General features: G+C 40.2%; 1 protein-coding gene across 1 annotated transcript in view; it reads right to left on the bottom strand.

Moving 5' to 3' along the window:
• AGMO (alkylglycerol monooxygenase) overlaps positions 1-14,313 on the bottom strand; it is a 394,492-nt gene that overhangs the window by 228,789 nt on the left and 151,390 nt on the right. The window contains exon 4 of the mRNA XM_069094395.1: positions 14,158-14,261. Coding sequence (XP_068950496.1) covers positions 14,158-14,261 — 104 coding nt within the window. The remainder of the gene's footprint in view (positions 1-14,157; positions 14,262-14,313) is intronic.

Here is a 14,313-nt window from a genome sequence, read left to right as displayed (position 1 = left end):
CTCTCTCTCTCTCTCTCTCTCTCTCTCTCTCTCTCTCTCTCTCTCACTGCTCCTTATCTACTCCTTGTTCTCTCAATTTTGCATATGGATATACACCACAAATGGAGGTACCTATACATACACATGCCTATGGAAAAAGGGAAATAGTTAGAATAATATGATATACAGAAGACAGATTTGGATTCAAAGGACCTAGGTTCAAATCTCTGCATTGCTGGTCATGAAGTCACTGCCTTTCCTTAAGGTTCGGGTTTCTCATCCATATAATGGGAGAGTTGGATCAGATGTGATCTAAAATGCCTTCCAGCTCTAAATCTATGATATATCAGTAGGAACTGATGAACCCAAGGGGAAAGGGACAAATTTTCTTATTTCAAATTATTCCTTGCAGAGAATGATTAGATAGAGGCTCTCATCACCCATAGACACCATCTACGGTGTCATCGGTTGTCTTCCAAAACAAACAACAAACAACAAGCATCACCTATAAAAGCCACCCAGGGAAAAGCAAACAAAATGACAACAACAAACAATCATGAGAGTGTAGAGAATCATAGCATTCTGGTGGAAGCAAAATCTTCCCGGGCTGTATTTTTTAACAGAAGGAAACACTTCTGACTTTTGGAAAACAACTTCTGCTCTGACCACAGGGCTGGTTTGCATCCACAAGTAAACAGAAGCTAATGTTTTCTTCTAATTACTTTGATCCTTCTAGAATTACTGTATGTTTGGAAGGAAATATTTTATTAAATGAAAAACTCCAAAGGAACAGGAGAGGAAGAAACAGCATGGCTTCCACTTTCCACGTGTGAATGTAACCCAGGGCTCCTACTTCAGAAAAGTCAGAACTTCACAAAACTGCTCTTGGAGGTTACTTCTTTTTTTTTAAATGCTTTATTAACTTCTGATTTACATCATCCGTTTCCGCCAAATTTTGAGTTACAAATTTTCTCCCCGTTTTTCCCCTACCCACCCCCCAAAATACCAGTCCCACAGGATATACCCTCCTCCAATATGCTCTCTCCCATATTTTCTCCCATACCCCTTTCGACTTTTCCAGTGGATCTCTATGCCCCAGTGCCTGTATATCTTATTTCCCAACTACATGTAAAATAGCATTAATAATAATACATATATATATATTTGAATATTTGATTTTAAAGCTTTGAATTCCAGATTCATTCCCTTCCTCCCTTGTCACCCACCCTTACCGAGAAGATAAGCAGTTCAGTATAGGTTGTACATGTGTGGCTAGTGCAAAACAATAACATAGTAGATATATTGTAAAAGACTAACTATATTTTCCTCCCTTGGAGGTTACTTCTACCTTGGAGAAATAAACACCTCTGAACATGTTTAAAGCTATTTTTCTGCAATTAGGCAATATGACATTTCAAGGATTTCCTGTAATTCTCTATTTCTTCGCATAAGAATAGGTTGATTTATGGGACTCTTTTCTTTTTCCATCTTCATTGATGACCTCAAGAATTCCATGAAGGCAGAGGCCATCTCTTATACAAACTTTATATCTCCCTTGGCTCTGAGCAGAGGACACAGATCACAGGAGGCAAACTTTCTAAATGTTGTCAACTTGCTTTGTATTTATTGTATTCCTTGAATCATTATATAAAAAACTCGAGTCATTTCTTTGGCCTGTGGCCACACCAAAAGACATTTGGCCCAATAATTTTATGTAGTTTCCATTAGCACAAAATAAATACGGGAAGTCCTTAGATGATGTGATCCCTTCCTGAATATATTATTGAAGAACAGATAGCATCTCCAGAGACAATTGGGTTGGCTAATGTGGCTAAAGGCAGATGCCATCAGGAGAAAAAAAAGGTGGAAAAAGTCAAGTTTATATAACTACATCCGTTCCTCAGACTAAGACAGTGAAGTCATTCTTTGGGAATCCCTTTTGGGTATATTTATAGTACATTTAAAATAGACTTAATTAATTAACATGGCTAACATGAGAGCAACCAAATCATTCACTTTCACGAAATCCTGTCAAACCTGAAGTCCAAACCCTTCATTTCACTCATAGTGAAAAGAACTAAGGAATGGTCACATGCATGAACATGACCTGAGCATCTCCCAGAAGCTAACACTTTTCTCGGTGCCAAGCCAAGTCTGGAATAGACTTTGACAGAACACTATCCTCTAGACTGTCTTGTCATTCAACAAAGTCTTTTCTCTCTTGAAAAATATTTTAAAATTCCCATCTGCATTTGTACTTCTCAAGAGAAATAGCATTCTTTTTCTGCTATGCTGATATAAAGCACAGCAGAGTTGGGGACATAATCACTGAGTTTAGGATCAGGGAAGGACTTGTCATAAGACCTACCCAGATGCCTCATTGTAGTGCAGAAGGAACTCGGGCTCTGCTAGACAGACACAGCCTCTGCCAAGGTCTCCACACCTGGAAAGACCTGAATTTCCTTTTGGAAATGTATTGGGGTGCACCATTTTGAAGCCCATCCTAGGTACATTTAGAGAAGCTCATTACCAGAAGTTTGGATACCAAGAGATTGATTTTGGTGGCGGAGGAGCTCAAAAACTTAGAAATTCTGTCCGTTAAAATTTAGAGGCTCCATGATCTAGACTAGTGGGTGGCACCTTCATAAGGATCCAATCAAGGATCTTTGAATTGATTGCAATAGAACAAGAATAATGGTAAGAAACTCATGGCATGTGGCATACATTACCCAGTGTGTTTTCTTCTGCATTGCAGCTACTAGAAATAGACATAGGACTATTGATTTAGAGCTGTAAGTGGCCTTAGAGGTCATAAGGCCAACACTCTGATTTTACTTTAAGTTAAGGAAACTGAATCCCAGAGAGATGAAGTTACCTAATATCACACAAATAGTAAGTGGAAGAGCCAATATTTAAACCCAAGTCCCTTGATTACAAATTCCAGGCCCTTTTCCTAGTGCCATACTGCCTTCTATATTTATTTACCTATGGCTTGGTCATTCAGTCATACTGACTCTATGTGATCCCATGGACCAAGCCCAAGGGGTTTTCTTGCCAAAGATACTGGAATGGTTTGCCTTTTCCTTTTCCAATGGATTAAGGCAAACAGGTTAAGTGACTTGCCCAGGGTCATATAGCTAGTGTGTCTGAGGCTGGATTTGAATTCAGGTCTTCCTGACTCCAGGTCCAATGCCTTATCCATTGAGCCACCTTGCTGCCTATTAAGAAATTTTAAATCTGTGCCATTTTTTTTCTTTTCCAAATATTAAATGCTCACTGTAAGCTAGGCTGTGAGTAGAACTTGTGTGGTCTGTGGTAGAATGTAGCTAATTTCAAACTTTAATGGTGAGTGCAGAAGGGAAAGAAAGGGAGAGAATGAGCATTTATACTGCACCTATTACGTTTGGGCACCGTGCTAAGCATTTTATCAAGAATGAGCATTTATACAGCACCTATTCTGTTTGGGCACCGTGCTAAGCATTTTATCAATATGATCTCATTTGTCCCTCACAGAGCCCAGAGGCAGGTGCTGTTATTACCTCTATTTTACAGTGGAGGAAACAGAGACAAACAGAGGTTAAGTGATTTGTCCAGATCTACACAGCCAGTACATGTTTGAGGCTGGATTTGAACTCAGATCTTCATGACTCCAGGCCCAGCCCTGTCTACTGTGCCACCTAGAAGCTTCTGCAGATAGAAGACTAGAATGGCATGCAGTGGCCCTAGCTTGCTTCATTGACAGTCAATGGCTTGCTCTTTTTATTTGTCAAGATGGGGGAAATGCCTTAAAAACCCTGACTTTAGTCCATGAAAAGAATCTGTCTCCTCGTGGTATTTGCAAAGAGTTGGTTTGGTTAATTTTTGGTGTGATTTTCTTCTTTCTTTTTTGCCAGGGGATTTTAAAGGTATGATCATACACCCAGGCCAATGGGTGCTTTGCTTATTCAGCCATGACTATTTTTAAGTACCATAAACAATTTGAATTTAGCTTCGGATTTATTTATCCATCAGGTTACAAGTCCTTTAAGCCCCATGGGAGAAGAATACAACCTCCACTCCCAACAGTGCTGCAGTAACAAAGGGAAAGTTGCTTGAATGGGGCTGTTGAAGCTTGTGTCTGACCCTGAATCTCTATGTTCTCCTGGAACAATCACAGTGCACTGGGGTGGAAAGAGAAGTGGCTTGGCTGGACTCCTGTAGCTTCTCCAATGTTTGTGGAAGGGGAAGATGGAGGGATGGACCCACACCAATGTCAGAAAAATGATGGGTGGTAAAAGCAATACCTTTGAACAGCATAGCATTGTCTGAAGGCTCCAGAACCATTTAGGGGGTCTAGCCTACATTCACAGAACTCATTTTATACTTAAGTTCTTTGTGACATCTTTGGTGGGGAAAGGAAAGGCAGTGTTGGGAAGGGTCATGGTCAGGTCTAGCCTGGAGAACATTCGAGAGAATGAATAGAGCCAAGAAGTAAGCAGACAGTGTTACCCCTGAATGTGTGGGACGACCATATACACAGAGACTCTGCCATGGGCCAGGGCTTTGGGGTAAGGGATGGAGTGACATGTAAGTACATCAAAGGAGAAAGCATACAGTGAATTTATCCTGTAACTGAGGTGTCAATGGACAAAAGAAGACTGTGGGCAGAAGTTAATTTAGCATAGCTGATTATTGAAGCTATGCTGATTCAAAAAAGTATAGGGACAATTCCCAGTATTCACACAGGAGATTTTTCCTCTAGTGGCTACAGTGTGGGGGAAAGAAGCTATGAACCATTTAGTTCATTTCTTTTCTGATTTACTAAGAAAATCATCATGTCATCAACAAATAGGAGTCATTTTGTCTCCTCATGCCCAGTGGTAATGCATTAAAATATCTCTCTCTTATCTTCTTAAGATACTTCACATTGTTAGTAGTAATTGAAAGAATATTACGGGAGATGGGCATCTGTGATGAATCCCTATGATCGTTAAACCATTTTTTCACAGATAAATATAGATATACATATTTACATATGCATTTGTAAAAGATTTTATTTTAAAATGTTTCCAAAACTCCACTTGTCAGTGTTTTTAATGAGTAGTATCATTTTATATAATTATATTAGTTTTCTGAATTATAGATTTATTTATACTATTTCCCTTATATTGAACCATCTTTACATCCCTAATAAAAGTCATACTTAGTCGGAATGAATACGTTTTAGATATATATGTCTATGAGTATGCTATATGTGTGTGTACATATGTATGTACTTAGACTTTTTTGATGATTTATCTTAAAATTTGTTTTAATACCAAATGGTGAAATTGATCTACTGATTCTCTTTGACAGTTTTATCACTCCTTGATTAGGTTGTCAGAATCAAATTTGACTCAGGATGACTGTTTTGCAGACTATCCTTTTCTTAATTATAGTTAATATTGTATATGTTTGTGTATAGAGGGACAGGAAAATGTAAAACAGACAGTAGTTTCTCTTTAAACATCTGATAGAACTCACCTTTGATTTCATCTGGGACTAGGGTTTGTTCCCTCCTTTTGATAATTCATTTTGTTGGTTGCACATCTCTTTTTGAGATAGTGTTAACTTCTCAACTCCAAAAGAAAATGTATATATTTGGTCATTTGTTTTATTTAAATTATCAGTTTTGGTTTCCAAATAAATTTTGATATTAGTATCTTAAAATTATTTTTCCCATTTTCCACAGATTTTTGGGGATTTGATTGTTTTTTTTTAATTTTTCAAATGCTTTATTAACTTCTGATTTACATCATTAATTTCTGCCAGATTTTGAGTTACAAATTTTCTCCCGATTTTTCCCCTACCCACCACCCCAGAACAGCAATCCCATAGGATATATTCTCCTCCAATCTGCTCTCTCCCATATCTTCTCCCATACCCCCTTAAACTTTTCCAGTAGGGCATGGTGGATCTCTATTCCCCAGTGCCTGTATATCTTCTTTCCCAATTACATGGAAGATAGTATTAATAATAGCCTATATGTATGTATAATTTTAAACATCTGATTTTAAACTTTGAATTCCAGATTCATTCCCTTCCTCCCTTGTCACCCACCATTACTGGAAAGAAAAGCAGTTCAGTATGGATTGTACATGTGTAGCTAATGCAAGACATTAACATAGTAGATATATTGTAAAAGACTGACTATATTTCCTTCCCTCCTATCCCACCACCCACTTGTTCTATTCTCTACTCTGATCCCATCCCTTTTCAAAAGTGGGTGCTTCCAACTTCCCTCCCTCCAGCCTGCCCTCCCTTCCATCATCCCCCCCTCTCATCCCCTACCCCCTACTCTCCTGTAGGGTGAGATACCCAATTTAGTGTGTATTTCATTCCCTCCCTGAGCCAAATTCAGTGAGAATATGGTTGACCCATTCCATTTTGGCTTCCTATTCTTCCCCTCCATTATAACCCTTTTCCCTTGCCTCTTCTTTATGAAATAGTTTACCCCGTTCTGTCTCTCCCCATCTCCTCTCATTATATTATTCTCTCACCTCTTGATTTCCCCTTTTAAGTATCATCCCTTCCTATAAAATTGGTCCTGTGCCCTCTATCTATTTATACCTGTAAGCATATATACACATATTCACACATGTATTCATACACCCATATACCCTGTGATATATATACCCTTCAACTATTTTCATACTGAGAAAAGTTTCATAAATTACAATTAGCATTTTTCCATGCAGGAATATTACTAGTTCAAATTTGATCAGTGGCTTATGATTTCTTTTCCCTGTTTACCTTCTCAAGCTTCTCTTGCTTCTTGTATCTGGATGTCAAATTTTCTATTCAACTCTGGTTTTTTCAGCAAGAATGCCTGAAAACTCTCTATTCCACTGAATGAGCATATTTTCCCCTGAAACATGATACTCAGCTTTGTGGGGTAGGTGATTCTTGGTTTTAATCCCAGCTCCTCTGCCCTCCAGAATATCCCATCCCAGGCCCTTCGATCCCTCAGTGTAGAAGCTGCCAGATCTTGTATTATCCTGATTGTGTTTCCACAATATTAAAATTGTTTCTTCTTGGCTGCTTGTAATATTCTCTCCTTGATCTGGGAATTCCAGAACCTGGCTATAATATTCTTAGGAGTTTTCTTTTTGGGATCTTTTTCAGGAGGTGATCAGTGGATTTTTTCAACCTCTATCTTGCCTTCTGGTTCTAAAAACATCAGGGTAATTTTCCTTGATAAATTCTTGGAGGATAATTTCTATGTTCTTTCCCTGATCACGGTTTTCAGGTAGTCCAATAATTTTTAAATTATCTCTCCTGGGTCTATTTTCCAGGTCAGTGGTTTTTCCCATGAGATATTTAACATTGCCTTCTATTCTTTCATTTGTTTGTATATGCTTAAGATCATCTTGATTTCTCTTAAAGTCAATAGCTTCCCTTTGTCCAATCTAAATCCGAGGGAATGATTCTCCTCATTGATCTTTTGAGATTCTTTTTCCATCTGGCAAATTCGTCTTTTCAAGGCATTCCTCTCCTCATTGCGTTTTTGAGCCTGTTTTGCCAATTTAGTCAATCTGTTTTTTAAGGTATGATTTTACTCAGTCAGTCTGTTGACTCTCATTTTGTAATTTTCTTGCATCATTCTCATTTCTCTTCCCAATTTTTCCTCCACTTCCCTTATCTGCTTCTTAAGGCTCTCTATGGCCTATAACCAGCTCATATTTTCCTTTGATGTTTTTGCTGCAGGATTTCTGACTTCACTGTCTTCCTCCTGTTCCATGCTTTGGTCTTTTTTGTCCCCAAAATAGGTGTCTAATGTTGGAGTCTTCTGTTTGTTTTGCTTTCTTTTTCTGGTCATGTCACCGTTCAGTCACTTGACCCCTGGGCTTTTTGCCACAGTAGGACTCTGCCACCAGACAGGGGAGCTTTCATCCCAAACGCTGGAGTTTTCTCAGCTGCTGGAGGTATTAGATGGGTGCCCTCTCTGAGGCCTCCACACGCTCTGGCAAGCTGGACACTCACTCCAGGACCTCCATCCTAGATTGCAATCCAGTTCCGAGCAGGTTAAAGCAAGAGTGATTACTCCTCAGACTGGTTGCTTGGTCCCCCTACAGTCTGAAGGGCAGGAGCTGAAGCTGCCACATGGCACTGGCTGGCTGTGCTGGGCATCTCAGCAGCTTCTCGCCCTGGGGTCAAAAGCTGATTCACTTCTGACTACTGGTCCCAAAGTCCACACTGCACTGACTTCTCTCTTTGTCTTTCACATCTATATGTTGATAAATCTGGAAACGGTCACAACTGCTTGTGATCTGGAGTCCTTCCAGCCAGCCACTGGTCAGGCCTGCCCTGGGGCTAAAAGCTTGACTCATGAATAGCTGGGTTCTCCTCCCAGAGCACTGTGCTGGCCGATTCCTGCTGGCCTGCCGGGCTGTCCTTGGGGGGAGGTTAGCTTCTCTGTGTCATTTTATGGGTTCTGCAGCTCCCAAGTTTGTTTAGAGTCCCCTTTTACATGAATTGGGGAAGGTGGGAGCCGGAGCCCCGCGGAGGTCCTGCTTCTACTCTGCCATCTTGACTCCACCCCCCCAAGCAAGTTTTCGATTATTGTTCTTTTTAACATAATTATTTCTCTTTTATGTGCCTGCCTCATTCAGGTTCTTGTTACTCAGTCCCTGTTTATGTCAATATCTTCTGCTTCTGTTTATGTTTCTGAGTCTAAAACATCCTCAGGGTCTGGAGCAGATATCTCCTAGTCACCTGGGACTCAAGGCTGTCTGAGTGACAGAGTACAGCTGTTCTCCTCAGTTTCCCTCCTTCATTCCAGAGCTTGGACATTCCCATTTTGAATTTAACAAACAATATCTTCTGTGAGAGAACATAACCTGGGATAACAGGTATTCTCCTCGCCAGGGCTCATGCTCACTAACACTGAGAGCTTTTTATTCCATGCAGGATCTCCCTTGGCTCCAAGCTCCAGATTGGCACCTGATGCATCCCTATCTGGGGATAAGAAGTTGGGCCCTTTAAGGCTAGAAAAGTGCTTTGTATATGTCAGCTCACTTGTTCCTAACTGCAACCCTATGAAAGAGGCGCTGTTTTTATCCTCACTTTAGACACATTTGGATGCTGGCATGCCTCTATACTTACTTGCCTGGGCTCTATTCAGTTACCCATTTTCTAATTTTAAATAAGGAGAGAGGGATATGGGCATCCTGGAGAGATCTGCTAACTACTAAATTGGTGAATTAATTATTACATACAGAAATCTATGTGACATGAAAAGTATTATATCTATCCTAATAAAGAATTTATTTTCTAATAAGGAAGACAGAGAGACAGACAGACAGACAGACAGACAGACAGGTAGATAGATAGATAGATAGATAGATAGATAGATAGATAGATAGATAGATAGATAGATAGATAGACAGACAGACAGACAGACAGACAGACAGAGAGATAAGACAGATAACACAGACAGATAGATGCGATGATGTATAGGTTTATATGGAATAGACACAAACATAGTAGATATAAGGTAACTAGGAGGAGGAAGCAGCATTTGGAGGACACTGGCGAGTCACATCCCCTGGCCATCTTTATTGATCCCAGCTTGTAGAATCCTCCCACTTTGCTTTAGAGTATCCGGTTAACATCAACTGTTGTTATTTCTTTAATATTAGATTATTAACTTAATCCCAAAGTAATTTGGACATAAAAGCTTCCTCCTGGCAACGCAGCCATCATAGGTGAAAAGTAAAGCTTCCTAAGCATATATTACCTTTTTCTTTGGTTGTTGTGCTGAATCTTGAAAGCACAGTCAATTTACCATTGATTCCAAGGTGCGTTGTTGCCTTAACAACTACCAAGTTCTGTGACTTGTTTATCATTTCATGTAAAGAGAGCTGGTAAGTTTGCAGAGGGTGAAAAGGATGTAAAAGTCTCTGAAAGATCACTCTATTTTCTGGTTTCCGGGGAGATTCAGATCAAACCAACCAGGGACCTATCACAAGATGGACTCTATGCATTCAATAAAATTGCAAACAGACTTTAAGGACTCAGCCCATTGCTGTCACTAAATAGGAATACTTAAAATATGTAGGCTTATCCATTCATCCACCAAATAAGACAGGCTTTGATGCCTTCACCCTTGAATAAGGGAGAGCTTGGATTTCCAGTTGGAGAGCCTGGAGGTCACTGAGTTCAACCCTGTCCATTTCACAGATGAGAAGACTGATTCCCAGAAGAGGAGAAGTGACTACCCCAGTACTATGTTCTTAGTGTCTGGTCTGATGTCTGCACCCAATCCATGTGACTGTACTGCCTCTCTTTGGTTCCAGTCCTCCCAGGGAGGTGGGCCAGCTCTTTCCTTAGCAAACCCACTTAGTCCAAAGCTGGAAGACCCAAAATGGGATTTGATCTGTTCAAGGCCAAGGATGGAATGGGGCAAAATCATCTCTCAGCAATGAAGAAATGACCAAGCAGGTTTTGCTCTGCTCCAACCATTAGATGGAGAGATTCTCGAGGCACATCTGTCTTTCAAATTTCTTTGTATCCTGAAACTTAGCACTGTGCCTTGTACATAATAAACCCTTAATAATATTATTGGCTGACCAATCCAGAGCCATCTGTCCCATCATTTACACTTTAGGGGCCTCAGTATGAAATAGTCCTCCTCTAGGGTGGACTAGCTGGATGTCTTTGAGGAAATCCCAGAATCCTCTGAGCCATCTCTCTCATCTAGAAAACAGGGAAAATACTATATTTATTAGTGACTTAAGATTTGTGGCAGCAAAGCATTATGCAAACAGTATGGTGCCATACAAATGGGAGTGGCTATTGTCATTTTTATGAAATGTTGGGATAAAAATGCATGTATGTATATACACACATAAAGGTGAATATGTCCATGTACAAAGGCACATATATTAATTTGTATTGTTGTTCAGTCATGTCCTTTCAGTCATGTTCAAATTTCCATGACATCATCTTGAGTTATCTTGGCAAATATACTGGGGAGGTTTACCATTTCCTTCTCTAGTACATTTTACAGATGAGGACACTGAGACAAACATGGGGTTCAGTGACTTGCTCAGGGTCACACAGCTAGTAAGTTTCTAAGGGCACATTTGAACTCAGGAAGATGAGTCTTCTTGACTCGAGACCCACAGTTCTATCCCTTGTACCAATAGCTGTCCATAAATGTATATGCATACATGTATGTGTCCATAAATGTATATACATACATGTATGTGTATATACAAGCACTCACACATACATACATAAATTTCTAAAGCATAAAACACTTTTAATAACCTTAATTCACCACCCTAGAAGTCAGGGACATAGGAGTTCTGTAGATATATGGTCCAATGGCTAGAATGCTGGACCTCAGTAAGATCTGAGTACAAATCCTGTATCAAATACCTGCTAGCTGCATGATCTTAGACAAGCCATTAACTATCTATGCCTCCATTTGGCATCTGTAAAAGCAAGGGAATAAACAGCTGTCTTTTAGGGTTATAGTGAGAATGAAAGGAAATACAAAGGTCTCAGTCAAAATGTCATGTAAATGCTAGTTATTATTAGAATTGCTGTGTCCAGTGTCAAATCACCCCCATGCCCCATGATTGGTTGATGAGAAAAGCTAAGATGGGTCAGGGTCCCAATGATCCAGAGGGGCCAATACAATGAGTCGAGCCCACACCTGAGGCAGCAGAGGCCAACATCCCTTCCTGCAGCCTAGATAGAATGGAAGGCCCTTGAGGCCTGGGACTGTTTCCCTTCTATCTTTGTACATCCCACACCCAGCAGAGTGCCTGGCATGGAATAGCACTTAATGAATGTTGGTCAATAGACTATGCCTCATGGAATTCAATTCAGCCCAATTGAATAAGCTTTTTTCTTTCTTTTTGACAAAATGAATGAATGGATGGATACAAAGAATTTATAAAGTATTCACTATGCATTAATAACTGGGGATGCCAAGGCAACATCTTGACCTCAGAGGACTTCCATTCTAATAGGGGCAGAAGTGGCCAAGAATGAGAGGTTTGGTCTGTCAGTCACAGAAGTGATGAGAAAAGCCAGAGCAGAGCCGATTCCCGGGACCTTTCCAGAAGCAGATTTCCATCCAGAGATTTGATTTTTCCTGTTCCCAGAGTAAGATTCTGGAGTATATAGCTGGACAGCATGTGAAGGCTGGCTCTGCAGCCTGGCCTGGTCTGAATAAGGTCAGTTGTCAGTGACTCACTCACCAACTAGGACAGCATAGACTCAATGAATATGTTCCAAAGCCCAGCAGGGGGAGGGAATAGTATCATACAGCAAGATGATACATTCACATAAGAAAATCCAAGAAACAAAGGAAGGATACTTGGTGGAAAATGTGTTTGCCTTCCTTGATAACCATGCAATATAGGAAGCAATATGGACAACAGAAAAGAATGCCGATCTGGGAGGTGGGTGTTCTGGCCTGGTGTCTGCCAGAACTGGCCTTTAAGTACCTGACCTTGGCTGGGCCTGTTCTGTTGAGCAGAGGCTTTAGTTTGGAGTCTGGTCGCAAGAGACCAGAACTAGATCCCAAAGTCAAGTCAATGCCATTGGAATGGAGGGGAGTCACAATGGAAAGTCGAGTCCACCATTCTCTCCTCCCAGCACCAGGGACACCAATGCCAGCTGGTGCTGGACAAAACAAAGACATGCAAAAGGTAGATTCTAATCTAACAGAATGTATAATGTACTGGGGGATACAAGATTCAAATAAACATTTTAGCACATTGAGAGAACAAATAGGGAGGAAGTTCAGGAAATGCCTGCTGTAGGAGGGGCTTGCTGTAGGAGGTACTTCTTGTAGGAGGAATTTCCAGCAGGAGGGACTCCTCAGCTAAGTTAAAAGAGTGTTAATTATATGAGGCCAAGGAAAGGAGGGAGTATATTCCAAGTGCAAAGGTTCAGAGGTGGGATAAAAAGTCAGAGAACAGGTAGTAGTACAATCTAGACCAGAGAGTGAATGTGGAAAGGTGAATAAAGTGAAAGAATTGAGGCAAAACATATTGAAGCAAATTGTGGGGAACTTTAAATGCCCAACTAAAAGATTTATTTATCTACATTTTATTTTTATTCATTTATTATTGCAGATTTGTATTGATTCTATGTATATTTTATCCTAGAGACAATAGAAAGCTAGAGAGGATTCTTAATCTTTTTTTTTTAATGATACCTTGAGTTTTTATTTACACTTTAACTTTTATGACAGAAGTAACCTCACACATGTAAATGAGTCTTACATGGGAGAGATACTCACTAAAAAGAGCCAAGATGTGTATTAAGACATAATTTAGGAGATAGGTGAAAATGGGGGAGGTCTAGAATTGGAGGATTCTTAATCTTGGTAGTGATAGGCTAAGGCCTGTGTTTTAGGAGTATTTTCCTGACAGTTATCAATTAATCAACAATCATCAAACATTTATAAGGTGCTTACTATGTGTACCAAGCCCAGGACATGGCTTTAAATATTTAGTGATTGACAGAGTCATCCCGCTAAATATTGGAAATAGAAATAAAAAGAATTTTAAAATCCTTCCTGGGCTCTGTGCAAGATGGGGTGGAGGAAAAAAAGATATTAGAAGCCAGTAATTCAATTGGGAGGCTGAGAGTGAAAAGAGCTGGTAAGCACTGGCCCTGGGTCAATAGCAGCTCCTGGTTTGGGAAGAAGATATGGATGGGAAATAGAAAATTCCAATCATGTTTTGTAGCCATCTTGACATGACAAGAACACAATAGGATTGGAAGTTATTGAGTCTTGCAGGAAGAAGAAGCAGTTCCTTAAGTCTGTCCCCAACATATCTTCATATGATTCCATCTCAAAGAAATTATTTGAAAATGAATCACTCACCCCATGATGGGTAGACTGAAGGGAACAGGCTATCCTTCCACTGCCCTGTCTCCTTTATCTTTGACACATGCTCTAGTTCTTCAGAGAAAAACACTTGGCTTGGGTTGGTGGGGCTGTATGAGGCCACAGAATCAAGATCCACCCGAAAACTCTTTCTTTGTGTAAACATGGTCACAGGTAAAAGGAGGAAGCACACTATGAGATGTTGCTCATCTGTCTATTGAGAGGAAAAAATGAACGACATATACGTGCTTTCTTTAAATTCAGAAGTATAGGATCACTCTTGCTCATTCCATGTGACTTACCCAGGATGTATATCCTTGGAAGGCAGATTGTCTCAGGGCCGTGGATAAGTTGTAGTCCTCAGAACTGTGGTGTGTCTGGTGTGCTGCCCACATGATGTTGACCTCTGAAAGATACACAAGGTGAAAGAGCCATGAGAAGGAGAATGCTAGGGTAGG

Source organism: Petaurus breviceps, unplaced genomic scaffold (assembly GCF_028583685.1).
Source record: "Petaurus breviceps papuanus isolate PSGF00001 unplaced genomic scaffold, PetGlider_PUasm1.0 218, whole genome shotgun sequence".
In the NCBI taxonomy this organism is placed as follows: Eukaryota; Metazoa; Chordata; class Mammalia; order Diprotodontia; family Petauridae; genus Petaurus; species Petaurus breviceps.
This window is presented reverse-complemented; position numbering and strand designations above follow the sequence as displayed.